At 43.4% G+C, this 24423-nt stretch overlaps 1 protein-coding gene across 1 annotated transcript in view; it reads left to right on the top strand.

The window, feature by feature from the left end:
* Positions 1-17718: 17718 nt before the first annotated feature.
* Positions 17719-24423, top strand: part of LYPLA1 (lysophospholipase 1) — a 28322-nt gene continuing 21617 nt past the window's right edge. Inside the window, exon 1 of the mRNA XM_089678440.1 lies at positions 17719-17861. Coding sequence (XP_089534566.1) covers positions 17793-17861 — 69 coding nt within the window. The 5' untranslated portion in view covers positions 17719-17792. The remainder of the gene's footprint in view (positions 17862-24423) is intronic.

The raw sequence follows: 24423 nt of genomic DNA, 5'->3' as shown, positions 1-24423 counted from the left end.
AAAATGTAACGTTTTGCATTCAAAAAAGTCCCTGAAACTTTCCACAAAACGCACCGGTGAAAACGCAGAGATGAGAACCTGACCCTGACCACTGCGCTATTAATGCAACAATCCTACACTTAAAAATACATTCCCATTGATCAGTAATGAAAAGGAGGTTCAATGCTTCCCCATTTCCCACCAATGATAAGGAGGGAGGGGCGGCCTTCCCCATCAGCAATGATAAGGAGGGGGCGTGGCCTTACCCATCAGCAATAAGGGGGGGCGGCCTTCCCCATCAGCAATGATAAGGGGGGGGGGCAGCCTTCCCCATCAGAAATGATAAGGAGGGGGGGCGGCCTTCCCCATCAGCAATGATAAGGAGGGGGGGGCCTTCCCCATCAGCAATGATAAGGAGGGGGGCCTTCCCCATCAGCAATGATAAGGAGGGGGGGGCCTTCCCCATCAGCATTGATAAGGAGGGGGGGGCCTTCCCCATCAGCAATGATAAGGAGGGGGGGCGGCCTTCCCCATCAGCAATAAGGAGGGGGGGGCGGCCTTCCCGATCAGCAATGATAAGGAGGGGGGGCGGCCTTCTCCATCAGCAATGATAAGGGGGGGGCGGCCTTCCCCATCAGCAATGATAGGGGGGGGCGGCCTTCCCCATCAGCAATGATAAGGGGGGGCGGCCTTCCCCATCAGCAATGATAAGGGGGGGGGGGCGGCCTTCCCCATCAGCAATGATAAGGAGGGGGGGGCGGCCTTCCCCATCAGCAATGATAAGGAGGGGGGGGGCTAGACAATGATCCCAAACACAAAGCCAAGGAATTCTCAATTGGTTTCAAAGAAAGAAAATAAAGCTGCTAGAATGGCCCAGCCAATTACCAGACTAGAATCCAATAGAAAATCTATGAAAAGAACTAAAGATCAAAGTTCAGAGAAGAGGCCAACGGAACCGTCAAGATTTGACGACTGTGGAAGAATGAGCCAAAATCACACCTGAGCAATGCATGCGACTAGTTTCTCCATACAGGAGGAGTCTTGAAGCTGTGATTACCAACAAAGGATTTTGTACGTAGTATGAAATACATTTCAGTTAGCGTGTTCAATATTTTTTCCCTGTGTCATTCCATTTTATTACACATAATAATTTCTGTTTTGGTTTCTTTGCATGTATGGATTGCATGGGTTGTTACTGGCATGTGGTAAAATTTGTAAGTTTGCCCACTTAGAAAGAAATGGAGGGTCTATAATTTTTATCATAGGAGTATTTTAAATGAGTTGCCATTAGGAGCACCTTTGACAAGCTTGAAAAACTAATCTGTGTACCACATGCAGACATAGCCAGTCTGTGGGAGCTAGAATTATTGTTGTTTGGTAGGGGAACAAATACTTATTTTACTCACTGATCTACAACTCAATTTATAACATTTGTTTTGTGTTTTTTTCTGGATTTTGGTTTATATTCTGTCTCTATCATTTAAATACACCTGTGATAAAAATTATAGACCCCTCATTTCTTTGTAAGTGGGCAAACTTACAAGATCTGCAGGGGATCAAATAATTATTTTCCCCACTGTATATACACACTGTAAACTATTGAAGAGATAGCTGTAGTTTTTATACATAAATCCTGTAAGTCGAAGAATAAAGCCTAGGCATTCAAAATGATTATGATCAAAATTTACACCATTCCTTTTTATTTCTATTGTTATTGACCACATCATTAAAACCAATTAAATGTTTTAACCGCTTGCCGCCCTGCCACTGTGTATATACGTGTGCAGGGCGGCAGTGGAGCGCAAAACCACGTTTAAAAACGGGTTCCGCGCTCCCGACACTTTCGCCGGCAGAAATCGGATGATCGGTCCCTGTCCTATCCTGTCCTGTGTTGATATTTACACAGGGCAGGATATGATGTCATTCTTCTCTGCCTGGACACATTCCGTTCCAGACAGAGAAGAAGAGACATTTAAACGTGAGTAAAACAGCACACTGACAGTTAGAACACAGTCTAGGACACATTTAACCCCCTGATTGCCCCCCCCAGTTAACCCTTCACTGCCCTGTCACCAGTGTCACTGATCAGTGAAGCGATTTTTATTGATCACTGTATCAGTGTCGCTGGCGACTTCCAATAGTGCTAGCGCCCCTCCCAGATAGCGCCAGTTTGCCCCCCAGTACACCAATAAAGCCATTTAACCCCTTAATTTTCCCCCCCCACCCCCCCAGTTAACCCCTTAACTGCCCTGTCACCAGTGTCACTGATCAGTGAAGCGATTTTTACTGATCACTGTATCAGTGTCGCTGGCGACTTCCGATAGTGTTAGCACCCCTCCCAGATAGCGCCAGATTGCCCACTAATACACCAGTAGTCCCGTCTAACCCCTTGATCGCCCCCCCCCCCCCTGAGTTGACCCCTTCACTGCCCTCTCACCAGTGTCACTGATCAGTGAACCAATTTTTACTGATCACTGTATCAGTGTCGCTGGCGACTTCCGTTAGTGTTAGCGCCCCTCCCAGATAGCGCCAGATTGCCCGCTAATACACCAGTAGTCCCGTCTAACCCCTTGATCCCCCCCCCCCCCCGAGTTGACCCCTTCACTGCCCTGTCACCAGTGTCACTGATCAGTGAACCAATTTTTACTGATCACTGTATCAGTGTCGCAGGCGACTTCCGTTAGTGTTAGCGCCCCTCCCAGATAGCGCCAGATTGCCCGCTAATACACCAGTAGTCCCGTCTAACCCCTTGATCGCCCCCCCCCCCGAGTTGACCCCTTCACTGCCCTGTCACCAGTGTCACTGATCAGTGAACCAATTTTTACTGATCACTGTATCAGTGTCGGTGGCGACTTCCAATAGTGTTAGCGCCCCTCCCAGATAGCGCCAGTTTACCCGCCAGTACATCAGTAATCCCATTTAACCCCTTGATCGCCCCCCCCCCCCAGTTAACCCCTTCACTGCCCTGTCACCAGTGTCATTGATTACAGTGAACAGATTTTTACTGATCACTGTATTGGTACTGGTGACTTGGTACTGGTGACTTCCGATAGTTTTAGCTCCCCTCCCAGATAGCACCAGTTTGCCCGCTAGTACACAAATAATCACATTTGACCCCTTGATTGCCAGGAACACGCTTACTTGCACGCTAAACCTTCATTGCTAGTATAGTGTCTGATTGGATCAATATCTTTGATCAGATCAGCGCTATACCAGCATTCACATTACTTTAGTATCCCCAAAAATGCAGTGTTAGCGGGATCAGCCCCAACACCTGCCAGCACCTGCGTTTAGCCCCTACGCCCCCCCTTCTACCCCGGCAAGTGCAGTGTCAGTAGATAACTGTCACTTGATACATATTACACACAAAACCGCAGTGTTCACAGAATCAGGCCTGATATCTGTTAGCACTTGTCGGTAAATTTTTTGTAGCGGTTCAAGCAGTCCCTGACAGCCAGGCGCTCTTTTTCCCGTGAGTCGCACTAGGTACCTGTAAATTTAGTGGCCAAAATGTCTAAGCAAAGGTACACTAGTGAAGAGGCCTATAGGATTCTGAGCATGTCAAGTGAGAGCGAAGGGGAAGACTCACTGGCAGAACCAGGCTCAGAATACGAACCTATAGACAGCAGCGGCACCCTGACAGCTAGCTCAGACGACGAGGAAGTGGTCCCTGCTAAGGTCAGGCGTACCCGATCCCATTCACAGGTTGCGGAGGTGGTACAAATGCATGATGACTCTCATATGCAGCAGAGTGCCAGTACTAGTGCCGCAGTATCTTTTGGTGAACTGGCGAGCACCAGCGGCCTAGTACCTCCTGGTCGTAGGCATACCAGCACTGCAGTATCACTTGGTGACGTGGCGAGTCCCATAAGTGCAGTACAAGCTGGTACGGTGGCGAGCACAAGTAGTGTCCCGCGGCCACCAAGAATTCGCAGACAGGCCCGTAGAGCCCCTAGTGTCCTTCTGGATGTGCTTGCAAATCCCGATTGGCAGCCCACAAATTCTGCAGCACCCGTACTTCCCCCATTCACTGCCCAACCCGGAATTCAGGTGGAAACAGCAAATTTAAATACTCCCCTTAATTTTTTTGAGCTGTTTTTCACAGAAGATCTTTATGCATTGATTGTGGATCAAAGCAATTTATATGCACGCCAATTTATCGCCGCCAACCCAAATTCAAACCTTGCCAGACCATTCGCATGGAAACCCATTACGGTTTCCGAATTTAAAGTTTTTTTGGGCCTAACCCTCAACATGGGCATTAATGATAAAAATCAATTGCGGTTGTATTGGTCCACCGACCCTCTTGTTCACATGCCCGTGTTCTCTGCTGCCATGGCCAGGCATAGATATGAGAGTATAATGCGTTTTATGCACTTCTACGACAACTCACTCAGTCGTCCTCGGGGTGACCCTGAATTTGACCGGCTCCACAAAATTCGGCCCCTCGTAAATCACTTTAACCAAAAATTTGCAGATGTGTATACTCCCCAGAAAAACATCTGCATCGATGAGTCCCTCATTCAATATTCTGGCCGCCTTGTAATCAAACAATATCTCCCCAGCAAGCGTGCCAGATATGGGATCAAGATGTATAAGACCTGTGAGAGGGCAACAGGCTATACATGTAAGTTTCGGATTTACGAGGGAAAAGATAGTTACTTGGAGCCCCCCGGATGCCCAGACTACATGGGGAGCAGTGGCAAGATAGTTTGGGACTTGGCGTCATCCTATTTCCATATGGGGTACCACTTATACGTGGACAATTTTTATTCAAGCGTGCCACTATTTAGACATTTGTTCAATTTGGGAATTTGCACATGTGGCACTGTGCGATCTAATCGCCGAGGCTTCCCCCAACGGCTTGTAAATACCCGTCTTAAAAAGGGGGAAAAAGCCTGCTTGAGAAATGAAGAATTGCTCGCAGTGAAGTGGAAGGACAAACGGGATGTTTACCTCCTGTCTTCCATTCACGCAGATACGACCGTCCAAATTACCACGGCAGCTGGTGTTGTTGAGAAGCCCCTCTGTGTCCACGATTATAACCTTAACATGGGAGGGGTGGACTTCAATGACCAGATGATGCAGCCGTATTTAGTTTCCCGAAAATCCAAACGCTGGTACATAAAAGTGTCAGTTTATTTATTTCAATTGGCTCTATATAATGCTTTTGTTCTCTATAAAGCAACTGGACATAGTGGATCATACCTAAATTTCCAGTTAGAGAACATCAGGGCCCTTTTGTATCCAGAAGGTGCTGCGCCCCAAATCCCTCTCCCAGATGCAGTTAGCCGTCTGCATGAGAGACATTTTCTCGATACCATTCCTGGTACCCCAACCCAAAGAAGACCCCAAAAAAGATGTCGTGTCTGCAGAAAACGTGGAATTAGGCGTGACAGCCGCTATTGTTGTCCCTTCTGTCCTGGCCAACCTGGCCTCTGCATCAAGCCCTGCTTCCGCCTCTACCATACACTAGTGAACTATTAGTATAGGGTACAGCACGGCACAGATCAGGGCACATTTACACAGGGTCTCAAAAGATGTTAGGTAGTCAGGAAACTGGCTATCACATTTGGAGAGACCCTACCAGCTGTTTAAATGTTTGAAGTTTGGAAAAAAAAAGTTAAAAAAATAAAAAAAATAAATAAAAGTACAAATACCCCCCAAAAAATAAAAAAATGTAAAAACCAAAAATAGTTATAGTTTTTTTTGTTGTTGTCATTTTTGTGATTGTTCGACTTTCACTGGTTTATTGTTGTTTTATTGTTAACCATTTCTGTTTGCAGGAATGCTTTCAGCTGCAGCGCTGACCTGTTTATTTTGACAGCAACAGGAACTTGCTCTCAGAATAGACATAAGTCAGCGTGGGCAGCGCTGTTGGATGAGATTTTTCATCCGCAGTTATAAAAAACAGAATATATGCCAAAGCATGGGGGCCTGGGGTGGCCAGTGGGTGGATGGCCCCTATGCTTCGGCATATATATTTTATATTTGTTGGCACATTTCATGTGTGCCCACCATTAGAAGTGGGTGGATTGAGGGAGGTTTCTAATGGTGGGCATACCACCACACACTTTTCCTTATAAAGTTGTTTTATTGAGTTTGTTTTATTGTTAACCATTGTTGATTTTTTTGCAGGAACGTCAAACTGCAGCACTGACCTGTTTATTCTGACAGCAACAGGGACTTGCTTTCAGAATAGACATAAGTAGGTGTGTGCAGTGCTGTCGGATGAGATTTTTCATCCGCAGTTAAAAAAAAGAGAATATATGCCAAAGCATGGGGGCCTGGGGTGGCCAGTGGGTGGATGGCCCCTATGCTTCGGCATATATATTTTATATTTGTTGGCACATTTCATATGTGCCCACCATTAGAAGTGGGTGGATTGAGGGAGGTTTCTAATGGTGGGCATACCACCACACACTTTTCCTTATAAAGTTGTTTTATTGAGTTTATGTTTTATTGTTAACCATTGTTGATTTCTTTGCAGGAACGTCAAACTGCAGCACTGACCTGTTTATTCTGACAGCAACAGGGTCTTGCTTTCAGAATAGACATAAGTAGGTGTGTGCAGTGCTGTTGGATGAGATTTTTCATCCGCAGTTAAAAAAAAGAGAATATATGCCAAAGCATGGGGGCCTGGGGTGGCCAGTGGGTGGATGGCCCCTATGCTTCGGCATATATATTTTATATTTGTTGGCACATTTCATGTGTGCCCACCATTAGAAGTGGGTGGATTGAGGGAGGTTTCTAATGGTGGGCATACCACCACACACTTTTCCTTATAAAGTTGTTTTATTGAGTTTATGTTTTATTGTTAACCATTGTTGATTTCTTTGCAGGAACGTCAAACTGCAGCACTGACCTGTTTATTCTGACAGCAACAGGGTCTTGCTTTCAGAATAGACATAAGTAGGTGTGTGCAGTGCTGTCGGATGAGATTTTTCATCTGCAGTTAAAAAAAAGAGAATATATGCCAAAGCATGGGGGCCTGGGGTGGCCAGTGGGTGGATGGCCCCCATGCTTCGGCATATATATTTTATATTTGTTGGCACATTTCATATGTGCCCACCATTAGAAGTGGGTGGATTGAGGGAGGTTTCTAATGGTGGGCATACCACACACTTTTTCTGGCAGAGATTTCTTCTCTTTTTTTTCATTCAGCCCACAGGCTGCATAAAGAAAAAAAGAACATAGCATATACACCCAACAAGGACCAGTGACGTATTGGTACATCACTGGACTTTGAATGGTTATACCAGGGTGATGCCTGCAGCTGCAGGCATCATCCTGGTTTTATTTTTTTCAGCCGGCAATGGGCTTTCATGTAAAAGCATTCCTAGTGGTTAATTAGCTGCAGAATTGCCTTTACAAGCAGCGGGAGAAAATGGCCCCCCCTCCCCCTCCCTGAGATAGCATTAAAAGTGATTAAAAAATAAATAAATTAAAGGGACAGTGTAAAAATAATTAAATAAATCAGAAAAAAAGAAAAAAAAAAAAAAAAAAAAAAAGGACCCTCGCCCATCCGCGCACGCGCACACCTGCGGTCGTGAGCGTTGACCCTTTCCCAGTATGGAAACAGCGATTGCACCATGCATGTGAGGTATCGCCACGAACGTCAGAACAAGGGCAGTAATTATAGCTCTAGACCTCCTCTGTAAATCTAAAATGGTAGCTTGTAAAGGCTTTTAAAGCGTTGCCTATAGATATTAAAAATGTATGCAGTTTGTCGCCATTGCACAGGGCATGCGTAATTTTAAAGCATGTCATGTTTGGTATCTATTTACTCAGCATAGCATGATCTTTTATATCATACCAAATAATTGGCCAATATATTGTGTTTTTGTGCATTAAAATTAAAAAAGTGTATATTTTTCAAAAAAAATTGCGTTTGAAAAATCGCTGTGTAAGTAATATGTGAGATAAAAAATTGCACCCCCCACCATTTTATTTACTAGGGTGTCTGCTCTAAGAAAATATATAATGTTTGGGGGTTCACTTTAATTTCCTAGCAAAAATACAGATTTTTTTAATGTGAACAAAAAGTGTCAGAAAAGGCTTGGTCTTCAGGTGGTTAGAAGAGTGAGTGATGTGTGGCATAAACCTCTAATGCTGGGCATAAAATGCCCCCACCCCTCAAAATGACCCCTTTTTGCAAAGTAGACACCCCAAACTATTTGGTGAGAGGCATGTTGAATCAATAGAAGAATTTATTTTTTTACCACAAGTTTTTGGAAAATGAAGAAAGAAAATAAAAATATATTTTTTCTTTTCTTTTTTATATTTCAAAACCTTGTGAGAAAAAAATAGATCTGCAAAATACTTACCATGCCTCTTTTTAAATTCCTTGGAGTGTCTACTTTCCAAAAAGGGGTCATTTTTCTTTTCTTTTTTATATTTCAAAACCTTGTGAGAAAAAATTAGATCTGCAAAATACTTACCATGCCTCTTTTTAAATTCCTTGGAGTGTCTACTTTCCAAAAAGGGGTCATTTGGGGGGGTTTGGTGCTATCCTGGCATGTCAGGGCCTCCAAAACTGTGATAGGTAGTGGGGAAGTGAATTGAAGAAGTTACGCACCTTCAGGCTTTCAAAGTGCTCATTGGATTTCAGGCTCCTGTATGTGGCTAGGCTCCCAAAAAGTGTCACACGTGTGGTATCCTCATACTCGGTAGAAGTAGCAGAATGTATTTTGGGGTATAATTCCACATATACCCATGGCTTGTGCAAGAAATAAATCATTTAAATGACAATTTTGTGTAAAAAAAAAAACAAAAAAAAAGTTTTTGTCATTTTCCAGAAACTTGTGGAAAAAAAATAAATCTTCCATGGACACAATATGTCTCTCAGCAGATAGCTTAGGGTGTCTGCTTTCCAAAAAGGGGTCATTTGGGGGTGTTTGTTCTATCCTGGTATTTTAGCACCTCAAGAGATGTGATGGGCGGTCAGAAAGTAAAAGCTGTGTAAATTTCAAATTATCTATACCATAGTTTGTAGACGCTATAACGTTCACACAAAGCAATCAATATACACTTATTGGGATTTTTTTTTACCAAAAACATGTAGCAGAATACATTTTGGCTTAAATTTATGACTAACTTTGAGTTTACGATATATTTTTTATAGCTGAAAGTAGAAAAAATTGTTTTTTTTTCAAGATTTTCGTGTTTTTTTGTTTATAGCGCCAAAAATAAAAAGCGCACAGGTGATCAAATACCACCAAAAGAAAGCTCTATTTGTGTGAAAAAAAGGACGTAAATTTTGATTGGGTACAGCATTGCATGACCGCGCAATTATCATTTGAATTAGTGCAGCGCTGTATAGCAAAAAAAGGCATAAATTACAGTATCTATACCATAGTTTGTAGACGCTATAACGTTCACACAAAGCAATCAATATACACTTGTTGGGATTTTTTTTTACCAAAAACATGTAGCAGAATACATTTTGGCTGAAATTTATGACTAACTTTGAGTTTACGGTATATTTTTTATAGCTGAAAGTAGAAAAAATTGTTTTTTTTTCAAGATTTTCGTGTTTTTTTGTTTATAGCGCCAAAAATAAAAAGCGCACAGGTGATCAAATACCACCAAAAGAAAGCTCTATTTGTGTGAAAAAAAGGACGTAAATTTTGATTGGGTACAGCATTGCATGACCACGCAATTATCATTTGAATTAGTGCAGCGCTGTATAGCAAAAAAAGGCATAAATTACAGTATCTATACCATAGTTTGTAGACGCTATAACGTTCACACAAAGCAATCAATATACACTTATTGGAATTTTTTTTACCAAAAACATGTAGCAGAATACATTTTGGCTGAAATTTATGACTAACTTTGAGTTTACGATATATTTTTTATAGCTGAAAGTAGAAAAAATTGTTTTTTTTTCAAGATTTTCGTGTTTTTTTGTTTATAGCGCCAAAAATAAAAAGCGCACAGGTGATCAAATACCACCAAAAGAAAGCTCTATTTGTGTGAAAAAAAGGACATAAATTTCGATTGGGTACAGCATTGCATGACCGCGCAATTATCATTTGAATTAGTGCAGCGCTGTATAGCAAAAAAAGGCATAAATTACAGTATCTATACCATAGTTTGTAGACGCTATAACGTTCACACAAAGCAATCAATATACACTTATTGGGATTTTTTTTACCAAAAACATGTAGCAGAATACATTTTGGCTGAAATTTATGACTAACTTTGAGTTTACGATATATTTTTTATAGCTGAAAGTAGAAAAAATTGTTTTTTTTTCAAGATTTTCGTGTTTTTTTGTTTATAGCGCCGAAAATAAAAAGCGCACAGGTGATCAAATATCACCAAAAGAAAGCTCTATTTGTGTGAAAAAAAGGACGTACATTTTGTTTGGGTACAGCATTGCATGACCGCGCAATTATCATTTGAATTAGTGCAGCGCTGTATAGCAAAAAAAGGCATAAATAACAGTATCTATACCATAGTTTGTAGACGCTATAACGTTCACACAAAGCAATCAATATACACTTATTGGGATTTTTTTTACCAAAAACATGTAGCAGAATACATTTTGGCTTAAATTTATGACTAACTTTGAGTTTACGATATATTTTTTATAGCTGAAAGTAGAAAAAATTGTTTTTTTTTCAAGATTTTCGTGTTTTTTTGTTTATAGCGCCAAAAATAAAAAGCGCACAGGTGATCAAATACCACCAAAAGAAAGCTCTATTTGTGTGAAAAAAAGGACGTACATTTTGTTTGGGTACAGCATTGCATGACCACGCAATTATCATTTGAATTAGTGCAGCGCTGTATAGCAAAAAAAGGCATAAATAACAGTATCTATACCATAGTTTGTAGACGCTATAACGTTCACACAAAGCAATCAATATACACTTATTGGGATTTTTTTTACCAAAAACATGTAGCAGAATACATTTTGGCTTAAATTTATGACTAACTTTGAGTTTACGATATATTTTTTATAGCTGAAAGTAGAAAAAATTTTTTTTTTCAAAATTTTCGTGTTTTTTTTGTTTATAGCGCAGAAAATAAAAAGCGCACAGGTGATCAAATACCACCATAAGAAAGCTCCATTTGTGTGAAGAAAAGGACGTAAATTTTGTTTGGGTACAGCATTGCATGACCACGCAATTATCATTTGAATTAGTGCAGCGCCAAACAGCAAAAAAAGGCCTGGTCATTAAGGGGGGTAAATCCTCTGGGGCTCAAGTGGTTAATGATGCAATACAAAAAAAGAAAAAAAAAAAAAGAATGGTGTAAATATGAGATAGGTTCTACTGCAACCAAGATAAGAAGCCATCGTTTGTAACCTCTGTGTAGCAGTCCGTTATTCAGTTTTACATTTATTTAAAATGTTGTGATAATATGGGGTAAACTAGAAAAGCTGGGGAAATTGTGTGAAGTGTTCTTGCTTCCACCAGTAGCCTACAACTGGAGTGGGCGAAGTAACTGGGTAGAGTGGCTTGTCACTCTGTTGCCTGCTCACACACCTGGGTTCCTATGGCAACTCACTCTACAGCAAGGGCAGAGAAGATCGGTTAAAAACAAACTGCTCCAACTTGCTCACTTCACTGACGGTTGCCATCTTCAAACGGTTGTAGTTTAAAAATTATAAATCCTACACCGAAGAGCTTTATATTGTGAGAATCACAAGACCCAGACCTACATTTTGATGCATAGTATGTCTGTGAAATATTAAAAATGAAGGCACAGTCGTAGTTTAGAGATTGCCCTTCAAATTTGAGGTGGCTAGAGTGGAGTTTCAATGAATGTCAATGGGCGGCATGAGTTGCAAACAAATGGTCATATTGTGAAAGCTATCAGGACTATGGCTTAGCCATGGACATTTTTAATGACAGCAGGGATAGCTGAACGTTTTGATATAAGATTTGTGTAGGTGGGCTTGAAAATGAGAGAGTGATGGCAGTTTAGAAATCATGTCCTGATTTTTCAGCTCACACTCTAGCTTTTGTCAGCTCCCACTCTAGTTTTGAACATTCCGCCATTCATTCCTATGGGCCGAATTTCACCACAAAAATGCCAATATTTCGTGAGCCATTCTGCGAAACGTTCCGCAAAGTAATAGCACACCAATTGGGAACAATCCGCATGTTTCCGTATATTACTGGCTATGTAGTGTAAAAACTGAGGGAGGAGTTAGGGCGGTAAATTTGGCTATAATAATAAGAATATATATGAGAGATAACAGTAAGTGGTCTTGCCATGCAAGAACATTTAACTACAAAATCAGGATCAGTTGGGGTTTCGGTGATTCAATACCATATAACCAGAGAAAGCTGGCTTGAATTGCAGCAATGGAATACCTTTATTCAGCAAATCAATAATGTATTACTCCCTAATGCACCAGTCTGGCAGGCTCACTAATAAGCAGCAAAACGAAGTGCGACCAGGTCTACATTTCCAGCTCAGGACTTACTTTTGCAACTCTTCTCTATGTTCTGTGAAAGCAGGTTCCCCAAAGCAGACAGAAATCCACTGTAAAGACAAGTTATTTCACAGTCAATCATTAATTAAAATTCCACAGAAGAATAACAATGTCACAAACAAGACATTTTCCTTAAAAAAGCTGCAGTAACTTACGTGATATGCTGGCAACTGCTCAGCCACTGGATCGCTTCCATCTGACAGCTGATAGGTGGCTTGCCAGATTTAAACACACTCCCAGCTGCTGCAACTACTGGGAGAGTGTGTGTAACCCACCCCCCCCCCCCCCCCAAAGCCACTGCCATATGGCATATCTCAGATGCAGTAAAAAGGTTAAAGGAAGTTGAAGAATAACAGACTTATTGGCCAGGTGAAAATAAAAGGAGAAAAAAAAACAAACTAAGAACGACAACTAACACAGCCAGGAAAGCTGCAATATATAATGTTTTTGTTCTTGAGTTTAATACTTAATAACATGTCAGTGATCATAAACCCAGATGTCTTATGACTTAAAGTGATTGTAAAAGGTACATGTTTTTCTTTAAAATAACAAACTTATCATACTTACCTGCCCTGTGCAGTGGTTTTGCACAGAGCATCTCCTCTCCTCCTCTTCTCGAGTCCTCCGCCGGCACCTCCCTCTTTCAGAGTGCCCCCAGGGCAAGCTGCATGCTCTGGGGGCACTCGTGCGTGCTTGCTCCCAAATTGGCTCTGTATATCCATAAGACACACAGAGTGTGGCTTGGCCTTGCCCCCTCCTTAGTGGCTGAGATTGACAGCCAATGGCTCCTGCTGCTGTGTCTGAGCCAATGAGGAGGGAAAGACCAAGGAGAGCTGATGCTCTCGTGCACATCACTGGTTCGAGATACGGCTCTTGTAAGTATAGGGTGGCTGAGGGGGGAGAATGCATGAAGGTTAAAAACCTTCAGCATTTAGAACCACTTTAATAAATCAATGTAAATTGCCTGAAACATGATAAAGTTATCTGTCATTATCAGGAGTATTTGTCATTACCTGAATACTAATGGTGTCCCCATACGTTCATTTTCTTACCCTGATCTATACATGACGATCAAAACAATCAAATCCACCAACTATTTATTTATTTATCTAGTTTATATAGCGCCAAAGGGTTTGCTCAGCGCTGTACAATAGAGGGGGGGACAATACATGAAACAGTACAGTAACATCAAACAGCACACGAGGGGTAAGAGGGCCCTACTCTTTCGAGCTTACAATCTAGGAGGGAGGGGGTAGTGGTACAGGAGGAAATGGCTGTGGGGGATGGAGTGGTAGGAGGAGGGAAGGGCAGCGGCTGTTAGGTGAGGGTGGGGTAGGCTTCCCTGAAGAGGTGGGTTTTCAGGGAGCGCCTGAAGGTGAGGAGGGAAGGTGACAGTCTGGTGGATTGGGGTAGTGAGTTCCAGAGGATGGGGGAGGACCTGGAGAAGTCTTGCAGTCGTGCGTGGGAGGAGGAGACCAGGGAGCAAGATAGAAGGAGGTCCTGTGAAGAGCGAAGGGTACGGGTAGGGTGGTACCTGGGAATCAGGTCGGTGAGGTAGTTAGGGGCAGTCTTGTGAATGGCCTTATAGTTCAGGGTGAACAATTTGAATTTAATGCGTTGGGCAATGGGGAGCCAGTGGAGGGAGAGGCAGAGGGGGGTGGCAGAGGTGGAGCGGCTGGTGAGGTGGATGAGTCTGGCAGCTGAGTTCAGGATGGTCTGAAGCGGGGAGAGTTTGCACTGGGGTAGGCCGGTGAGGAGGGAGTTGCAGTAGTCAAGGCGTGAGATAATCAGGGAGTGTATGAGTAGTTTAGTGCTGTCTGGGGTAAGGAAGGAGCGTATCTTGGCGATGTTCCGGAGGTGGAGCCTGCATGTGTTTGTGAGTGATTTGATATGAGGTTGAAAGGAAAGGTTTGAGTCCAGAATGACGCCAAGGACCTTGGCTTGCTGGGCGGGATTGATGGTGGTGGTGTTGGTAGTGATGGAAAGGATGGGGGGGGGGCGCGGGCTGGGGGGAAGACGAGAAGCTCGGTTTTGGAGCGGTTGAGCTTCAGGAAATGGAGCGACATCCAGTCAGAGATGTCGTTTAGGAGGTGAGTGATGCGGGCGGAGAATGTGGGGGTGAGGTGAGGGGTGGATAGGTAAATTTGAGTATCATCAGCATAGAGGTGGTAATTGAAGCCGTGGGAGTGTATGAGTTTGCCAAGGGAGGAGGTGTAGATGGAGAAGAGAAGGGGTCCAAGGACAGAGCCCTGGGGGACCCCAACAGAGAGGGGGAGGGAAGAGGAGGTGGCATCGTTGTAGGAAACGCTGAAGGAGCGTTGGGATAGATAGGACGAGAACCAAGAGAGAGCGGTGTCTCTGATGCCAAGGGAGAGTAGCTTATTAAGGAGGAGGGGGTGGTCGACTGTGTCAAAGGCCGCGGAGAGGTCTAGGAGAAGGAGGACAGAGTAGTCGCCTTTGGCTTTGGCAGTTAGTAGATCGTTGGTGATTTTGAGGAGGGCAGTTTCGGTGGAGTGTAGGGGACGGAAACCGGACTGTAGTGGGTCAAGGAGGTTGCTGTCAGTTAGGTGGGCGCTTAGGCGATCGAAGATCAAGCGCTCAAGGAGCTTGAAAGTGAGTGGCAGCAGGGAAATTGGTCTGAGGTTGTTGAGGTCAGTGGGGTCCAGGGAGGGCTTTTTGAGTATGGGGGTGATGTGCGCATGTTTTAGGGGGGAGGGGAAGACGCCAGTAGAGAGGGAGAGATTGAAGATGTGGGTAAGGGAGCGGATGAGGGAAGAGGGGGGTGACCGGAGGAGTTGAGAGGGGATAGGGTCCAGGGGGCAGGTAGTGAGGCGGGCTTCTGAGAAGACTCTGGTGACTTCCTCAGTGGTAGTAGGGCTGAAGGAGTGCAGTGATGGGGGGGTTACGGTAGGCAGGGCCTTGGGTGTGGTGGGGGGCAGTGCCGTTGAATGAATAGCAATAATGTCCCTTCAGATCAATTTAGTTTAGATTCGATCAGAGCAGAAAATGACCGATTATTTTGCACTGATCAGCAGTACTAAGATGTTTTATTCATGAATATGATCATACTTTGATCAACAAGATTATGAGTGGACACAGAGGTATGATTGATAAATTTAGGATTGTAAGTTACAGTCGTTCCTTAAAGTGGGACTATAATCACCTAGAATACAGAAATACACCATCCGCGGAGCATGCCACCGGCCACTGACATCTTTGGGCGGCTGGCTTCTGAATCTTGATTACTGGTCGCTGTCATTGACTGGGCTGAGATGACATTACTCCGGCGCATGCATGAGAGTTCCATCAGATTCGGCATTGCTGTATTTGTGCAGATTACTATACAGGGGAGGACAGGCCGGTAAGTAGTTTTAAAGTGTTACTGAACCCACAACAGTAAAATCAGTCTGTATATGTAGTAAAGCATGCTTGTTATACTCATTGTAGAACCTAAAGGGTTAATCCTCCACATAAGTAAAAAGGCCATTTGATCCTGACTTCTCTGCCCCTCCTCTTCTTCAAATGTCCACCTGATAAGACAGAGTGAATCCGTAGTCACATGCACATGCTCAGCTTAGTGTGTATTGCTAGAGAGTGTTTTTTTTCTTCGGATAGTGAATGTGATCAGCACAGGGCCAATCAGCACTGTCCAGACAGAGGGCAGGGGTTTTGAATCCTCCTAGGAGCAGAAAAAAAACTCCTCCTACAAGCTTTAACCAGTGCTCAGCTGAAGTCACCAGACTGCTCTAACTGCTGATGAGAAAAGGTATTTACCAGTTTATATATACTAAAACAATTGCATTTCCATGTTGTGTGCACTGTGGGAGACCAGATATAGTGAATGCAGGGTCCTGGGTATAGTAACACTTAAAATTGGATTATGATTAAAGCCAAAATGTATACTCAACAATCAAACCAGATTTGATAAAATGTGGGGCCCTTGGATATGACATCAACAACACTTATACAACTCATGAGACCTTGGGGTCTCCTGCTTGTGCGCCCATTTTCATTGTGGAGCCTAAAGTTCCACCTAAAGTGGAGTTCCACCTGAAAAAAAAAAAAAAAGTCAGCAGCTACAAAAACTGACTTTTAAAATACAGTCACTTACCTGTCCTTTGGTCCAGCGGTGTCCTCACCACCGCTGGTTTCACCAGCTGTATTCTCTCCCTGGTGGCGGCATCTTCAATGTGGGCACATGTCTGTGACAGCTTGCAGCTTCACAGCTGGGTGCCCACTGAGCATGTGCGAGAAGCGCTGCGCTTTTCGAATGGCCCTGTACTCTTCTGGGACCTGTCACGTGTCCCAGAAGACTACGGGGGAGGAGGTTAACTTCCACTTCTGATTGCCTACGCGATCACAACGGAAGTGGGAGCGGGTACCTGTCAAATTCTGGTACCCGCTCCCCCAAGCTGGCAATCCTTAATGGAGAGCGGGGGACAACAGTTTATAGCGGAACTTCTCCTTTTGGGTGGAGCTCCGCTTTAAGTATTGATCGAAATCCACCTCCCTGTGTGTATCATATGATGGAATTGGTTGGAGAAAAGAAATTGATCATTTATTGATATGTGTATGACTACCATAACACTTCTATGTACATGCCATACACCCCCTCCATGTAAGCAGTGGAACCAGTAGTCCCAGCATGCCATATGGGAGTGTCACTTTACCTGGTCAGCGCATTGGCAGGACAGATGCCCCGTCCCCGCTGGGCTGTCACAATGCCCAAGTTCCGCCGCCCATGTGTGTTCCTGGGGATCGGCACTGATGCAGTTAAAGTGTCCGTTTATGAACCAGAGGTAATAGATCGCTGCTCAGTTCTCCGGCATTCTCGGAGAACAAAGTTCTCCTGTGAATGCAGTTTATGAAGCAGTTCTCCGAACGAAGGGAGAACGGTTTCCAAATGCTGCAGAACGGTCTACAAACTCTGAAAAACGGCTCATTTTACTATAATCTCTCCAGATTACAGTAAAAGATCAGTTTACTAAACAGAGGTAAATTATCTCTGCTTAGTTTGCGGTCCCTCTGATTCTCCAGATCTGGGCTGGAGAATCTGGAGGGAGAACACAGATCTCCAGTGAAGGGCTGAACATGTTCTCCTGAGTATCATAAACTGTGAATGACCAGAGAATAGCTGAGATCTGTTGAATCGCAGCTATTCTCTGTGCCATAAACGGACACCTAAGTGCTTTCAGGGAAATCCTCGGCTTGAGCTCGGCGCTCAGCAGCTTTCCCTGACTTCTTCACTGATTCGGCAGTTCGCTCGGCTAGTTTTCCCTAACTGCGCTACTGATCGGGCACATGCGCGGTAGCTGCAGGGATTCAGAATTTCACGGGCTACAGATCTTCATGCAACCGGTGTATGTGCGGCAACACCATGTCCGCACCCCTGCCTGCCATAGTGCCCGCCGCCAGAAAGGCCACAGCCGCGGTGAGTCTTCATATAGAAATCCGTCTGCTGACGGTCCTTTGCCGAGCCCGACTCCTCCATGTACTCAGCAACTTCTGTGTTCCTGTCCTTGGACCCCTCCCCCACCTCACCGTCCTGTCCCCGGACCTCCGACACCTTGTCCCAGTGTCTTTCCTCCCAGCAACCCCTGCTCCCTCCCCAATACTCATGTCCTAAGTGCCCGGAACAGCCCAGCTCTGGTCAACACCCAACCTTCACAAGTCTGCTCACCTCCAAATTCTCACCCCCCCCCCCAACCCTGCTCACCCTCTCCTCAACATACTTAACCCTCAACTCTGCTGACTTCCCCCCACTCCTCTCCAAACATTGTCAGTATACACCCACCCCTAATGTGCCCCCTCTCCACCAACTATCCCCCTTTCCCCAGATCTTTACTGCCACCCATCACCCCCAGCTCTGATCACCTCTTCTCCAAATAGTTTCACCATCAAACCAAACGTCCATCTCCAATGTGCCCCACCCCACCGCTCTGCCTTCTTCCCTTCCCAAGTCAATCCTGTCATCCTCTCTGTCACTTTATAACCACCTTCAATGTGTCCTCCTCTTCCCAAGATCTTTACTGCCACCCATCACCTCCAGCTCTGATCACCTCTTCTCCAAATAGTTTCACCATCAAACCCAACGTCCATCTCCAATATGCCCCAGCCCACCGCTTTGCCTTCTTCCCTTCTCAAGTCAGTCCTCTCATCCTCTTTGTCACTTTATAACCACCTCCAATGTGTCCTTCTCCTCCTCCCTAGATCTCTCCCGTCACCCCCAACTAGTAGTGTCACCATGCTGCCTGACCTTTCTCCCCTAATATGTCCCCTTACCTTTGCCACCTCATGTGACCCCTCATCCTCAACAATAGACATTGCTATCTTCCATCTCTATTGTGTTCTCCACCTCCTGCTCTGCCATCTCCTCTTCCCAGCTTTCTTCTGCCACCTATAAACCGCAACCCCCTTTACTCCAGGTACTCTCACCATTCTGCCCAGCTTTCCATCTGTGACCTCCTTCACTAACTGCTCTTCCACATTCTCCTTTTTGTCTGGATCTTTACTGCCACCCATCAGACCCCAGTTCTGATCGCCTCTTCTCCAAACATTTTCACCATAAAACCAAACTTCCACTGCTGATGTGCCCCCCTCCACTGACTGCTCTTCTTTTCTTCCCAAGTCAGTCCTGTCATTCTCTCTTTGTCACTTAACCACCTCCAATGTGTCCTCCTCCTCCACAGATCTTTCCTGTCACCCCTAATTAGTGTCACCGTGCTGCCTGAGTTTTCTCCCCTAATATGTCCCCTTATCTCTGCCACTTCATGTCACCCTCATCCTCAATGTCATCTTCCATCTCTATTGTGTTCTCCACCACCTACTGCCATTTCCTGTTCCCAGCTTTCTTCTGTCACCTATCAACCTCAGCCCTCTTTTCTCCAGGTAGTGTCACCATTTTGCCCAGCTTTCCATCTGTGCCCTTCTTCACCAACTGCTCTGCCACCTTCTCTTCCCCAGTGGTCTCCTGTCACCCTCAGCTACTATCAGTTTCTCTCCTTTCCAAGCCATGTAACCCGTTAAAACTCAGCTTCTTTCGTTCTCTAACCTCTTCTTCACTAAGCCCCTACAATTATCTCTAGCTTCTCTGTGTAATGCTCCCCAGCTGTCACCAACTCCTCGTGGTCTCCTCACCATGTCATCTTCAGTCTCCTCACCATGTCATCTTCAGTCTCCAGCAACTGGTAGCAGAACTCCATTACACTTACTACAGTCTCCCTTAGATCTGCCAACAGCCTGTGTGAGTCCATACAATGAATGGGTAGGCTTTCTCACTATTTAGTGTGGAAATAGGTTTATGGCAGGATCAACAGGAAGGTTTCTGTACTTGTGGTGTTTTTAAAAAGGAATTTCACTCCCATTTATTTACTTATTTTTTTTATAACACTCCTACCTTGCTTGCTGGTTTATCCACAATAGGCATACTAGCATTCCCTGGGAATCCAGGGTTCTGCTGTGATCAGTTGAATCTCTGTCCCCCACATGTCCCAGGCTCCCATCTATCCCGATGTCAGTGGTAGCCGTCTGTCTCTTCCTAGTTCTTGAAGGTGACTCCTGATGATGTGCATGCACTGTGGTATGTATTTGGGGATGGTTGGGTTGCTGAAGGAACCAGGAAGAGACAGCCAGCCAGCCAGCCTGCCTGCCTGATGATGTGTTGCATGTGCATTTTTGGATGATTGACCCAAAGCCTCCTGGTATGCGGGAGGGGCTGCAAAAGGCTTGTCATTTTGGACAAGGCAAGAAATCTGGAAGTGAGAGTACTTCAGAAAAATAAATACATTTTTGTTGGCGTTTGTATGAAAGGAGGGGGAAGAATTCATATTGCAGAAAGTGGGTGAAGGTCCATTTTAAAGGGACAAAACAGGGAAATGTATAGAATAGGAACACGTCAGTGTCTTTTCCAGCATCACACAATTGTATTTTGCTTTTACGTGTTTAATGTAAGGCAAATATTTGTGAATGCTTGTGGTTTTGTTTTCGTATAGAAGAGCTTCCTCTGCAATAGATGATGCAAACTTAGGACTGTTTGGCAATCTAAATTCAATCTGTCCTAGATGGCTTTGAGGTACTTGATATTAACGCTCCATTCACATCTGAGCATAGCATTTTTAGCGCAATTTTTTGCTCAAATTTATCAGTTTTTGCACATTTTTATACAGTGTTTTTGGGCTTTGACTTTTTTTATTAGCCGATAAAGAAAAATATCATCTATTGCATCATTTGTTGCTAGGTTTTTCTGTTTTATTTTTTTTTTTAGTTTTTCCTTCAGCTTTTAGTTTATTATTATTATTATTTTGTTTTTTGATAGGGTAAGGGTGAAAATAGAGTAAATGTAAAATAAATACACAAATACATTACAATAATCATAAATACTTGTAATAAATTAATAATTAACCCATAACCTTAACCTAAAGTACTAAAATAATTTATTTTTATTATAATTGTTATTGTATTTTTCTCCGGGTGTTTATTATTATTAATAATAATAATTTAGTTAATTTTTTTCATAAGGTTAGGGGTTATTATTTATTTATGATTTATTTATCATGTTTTTTTATTTATATGTATATTTATTTTACATTTATTCGTATAGTATTACATTTTTTTTTTTAATGTTTTCATTTGAGCAGAAAATAAAAACCCACGTTAAAACATGCCAATTGCGCATTTCTAATCTTTTCAATGGGAATATAAACGTGCCAAAAATACGCAAATCTGCCCAATTTGAGCTCCAAAAGTAGCTCCAAAAGTTTTTTGAGCTTCAGGCGACTTGGAGTGGAGATGTGAACCATCTTCATAGAGTAATATTGATTTCTCCCCCTTCCCCGAGCATTTTGGAGCTTTGAGCTTCGCACTACAAAACGCTATGGTGTGAAGGCAGCCTTAATCAAAATCCAGAGAAGTATATTGCTGGAAAGTGGTATGTCTGGACTCTAGTCTGGAATATACAAGTCCTAATGTACCTAAAGTGGATTTCTTGTCTGCATGTGTTTATATTGTTGTGTTTAAAACAAACAATGAAGTTGTCAGAATTCATTATTTTTAGATTTTAAAGCTTAACTTTTCTCTGGAACTTTTCTTGTCTGCACAGTACATACCAGCAGAATTTGTTTCTGCTGGTATGTACTGTGCAACTTCTTCTATGCAAAAAAATTGCCATTGAGGCTGTAAAGACATCCATTCTCCAAATGCTGGGAGGAGAGATCAATGAGATGTTCAAAGCTGCTGAAAGCTCCCTGGTTATCCCTCAGTCAAACTACTGCAACTCCCTCTTGTTGGTTTACTTCTACGCAGGCTATCCCCCCTTCAGTCTGTCATGATTTCTGCTGTTGCTGCTAGACTCCTTGACCTTACCAACTGCTCAATGTCAGCCTCCTGTTTCTGCCAATCCCGCCACTCAAAATACTAGCAACATGCAAAGCAATCCACAACTCCAGCTACATCGCCAACCTCGCCCTAAAATATCACCCAAGTTGTCCTCTTTTTGCCTCCAAAGAACTCCTGCTTTCTAGCTCTCTCATCACCTCCTCTCGTGCTCACCTCCAGAACTTCTCCAGAGCCCCTCTAATCCTCTGGAACTCCCTATCCCAATCTCTCCAACTATCTCCTACTCTGTTTGCCTTTAGGAGATCCCAGAAAACGACAACTGAAGTTTTACTTTCTTCATCAACTGTCTACTCTCCTCCCCATGGTTAATACCTTTTTTGTAGCAGCTCTCCCCTTTACATTGTAAACCCTCATTAATAGGGCTCTCCAAACCCTCATGTCTTCTGTATTGTAACTGTTCTCTCTGTCCTATTTTGTAGAGTGCTGCAAAATCTGTTGGTTCTATATAATGTTATATGCCTACCTTAAAAGAGAAGTACAGCCAAAGCTCTTTTGGCTGTACTTCTCCTGTGGATCACAGGAATGCAGTTCATTGTGCACTCCTGTGACCAGTTTTCAGCTGACAGCTGGCTTCTGATATCACTCAACCGGTCCAGGCTGGGGAAAGATCCCAACTTTAAAGTTGGTATCCACCCCAGAGTCTAAAGCGGCACCTGGCTCAGACTAAAGTGAGTGCAGGGTATGGGGGGGGGGGGGGCAGAGCAGACAGTAGTGACTGAGAGTCACTGCTCTCTGCTCACAGCGGTGGTGAGAACTCATTGGTCATGTGATTGCTGAGTTCTCACTCTTAGAGGTGGCGGGGGACAGATGCAGCATCGGAGTGATGCTGCATCCACCTAGTTAAGTATATTTTTTTGGGAAAAAAAAAAACTTCTCTTTTAAATTCCTGATGTTTTCCCACAACTGGGTTACTGCATATACAGCCTGACCTACAGGTGAATTACTGTATACAGCCGTAATTTTTCAAACACCAGTTCTCCCTTTTTGTATTGGCGTTGACCTAGGCATGCAGATAAAAACAAGAATAAAGGAAGACCTGGACATTTTACGTATACAGTAAATTGAAAATACATATTTTATTGAACTAAACATAGATTAAGCACAAGATCGTGTTAACGCATTAACAGGTCCTGTATTCATGTTGTGGTGTTTTGTGTGCCCTATGGATCAATAAATATACACTATATTCATCTATCCTCCGTGCGGCTGACCCTTCTTCCTATTGCATCTTGTGTGGTGGCGAGCCAGAGCCTGCACCTGTTGTGGATTGATCTGAACTGTTTGCCTGAGTGGTATACTTCTGTTCTTTGGAAACATAGAATAAAAGATCATTTGTTTAAACACAATTTAAAATTAAAATGTGTTGTTCAATATGTATTTGTTAACTTATTGGGTGCTTAAAAAGTCAGTGTCCTCCTCAATTCTTGTTTCTATCTACATATGATTTAGGACGTGGCACAGTGTATCCTCTGTGCGCCCCCAGTAGAACCCTGTGGTGGTGTACCAACAGCTATCTAATTCTGACCTATGCAAGTCTGGTGTATTTGGTGAACATGAAACTTCTGTGTTTAGGAAATATGTCGGAAGCTCATGCATGGTAATCACCAATCAACATTTACAGAGTATGGCTGCATACAGCACATTCACTTATATAGCAGACTGTATGCTACAATTGTATCTCCTTGGGTAAATCTAGTAAAATAAAGTTTAATGTAGCAGTTTAACTTCATTTTTGCCGTAAGACATATTCATGTAGCTCTTTGGACTCAATTTTCTCAAAGTCCATTGAGCCTAAAATGCTGACCCCCGTGATTTCCATAAAAATGAACAGTGTCAGCTTGTGGATTCAGTGAGGACACCATATTATAATGGAGCATTGTGTTACAAAGATATGTGCACAAAGACATTTTGCCTTTCAAAAAATAACTGAAATACCCAAACTTGGAAGTGTTTTTTGTGATAATGTATTTTGCTTTGTAAGCAGTCTGTTTGCTAGTTAAAGAGTTACTAAACCCATGACCCTGCATTCACTATATCTTGTTTCCCACAGAATACGGAATTGCAATTATTTCAGTAAATATAAACTGCTAAATACTTTTTCTCATCAGCAGTATATAGCAGTCTTGTGACTTCTATCAGTGTCTGGCTGAACACTGGTTAAAGTTTATAGGAGGAGTTTTCATTCTCCTGACTGTCCTATGAGGCTGTTGACCCTTGACCCTCAGTCTGGATAGTGTTTTTTGGCCCTGTGCCAATCACATGCACCCATCCAAAAAAAAAAAAAAAATAACTGTAGCAATGCAGACCCAACTGAGCATGTGCAGAGTGAATCCTAGGGTTCTGTACTATCACCAGGTAGACTGGGGACTGTGGGAGAAGGTGAGAACCAGGGAAGACAGATCAAACAGCCTTTTTACACAATGTGAAGGATTAACCCCTTGGGTTCCACAGTGAGTATAACAAGTATGCTTTACGGTATGCCATATGCATATACAGACAGATTTTTCTCTTATATTATCACTGCTCCATATGAGAAGGCTCCCAATCTCCAGGCACTACTCCTGCTATGTGTGCCAGCTCAGCTCGTGTTCTGCACAATG

This window comes from Staurois parvus, unplaced genomic scaffold (assembly GCF_062004578.1).
Source record: "Staurois parvus isolate SC_StPar_1 unplaced genomic scaffold, SC_StPar_1.0 ptg000205l, whole genome shotgun sequence".
Lineage (NCBI taxonomy): Eukaryota > Metazoa > Chordata > Amphibia > Anura > Ranidae > Staurois > Staurois parvus.
Note: the sequence above shows the minus strand (reverse complement) of the source record. Positions and strands in the feature narration are given on the sequence as shown.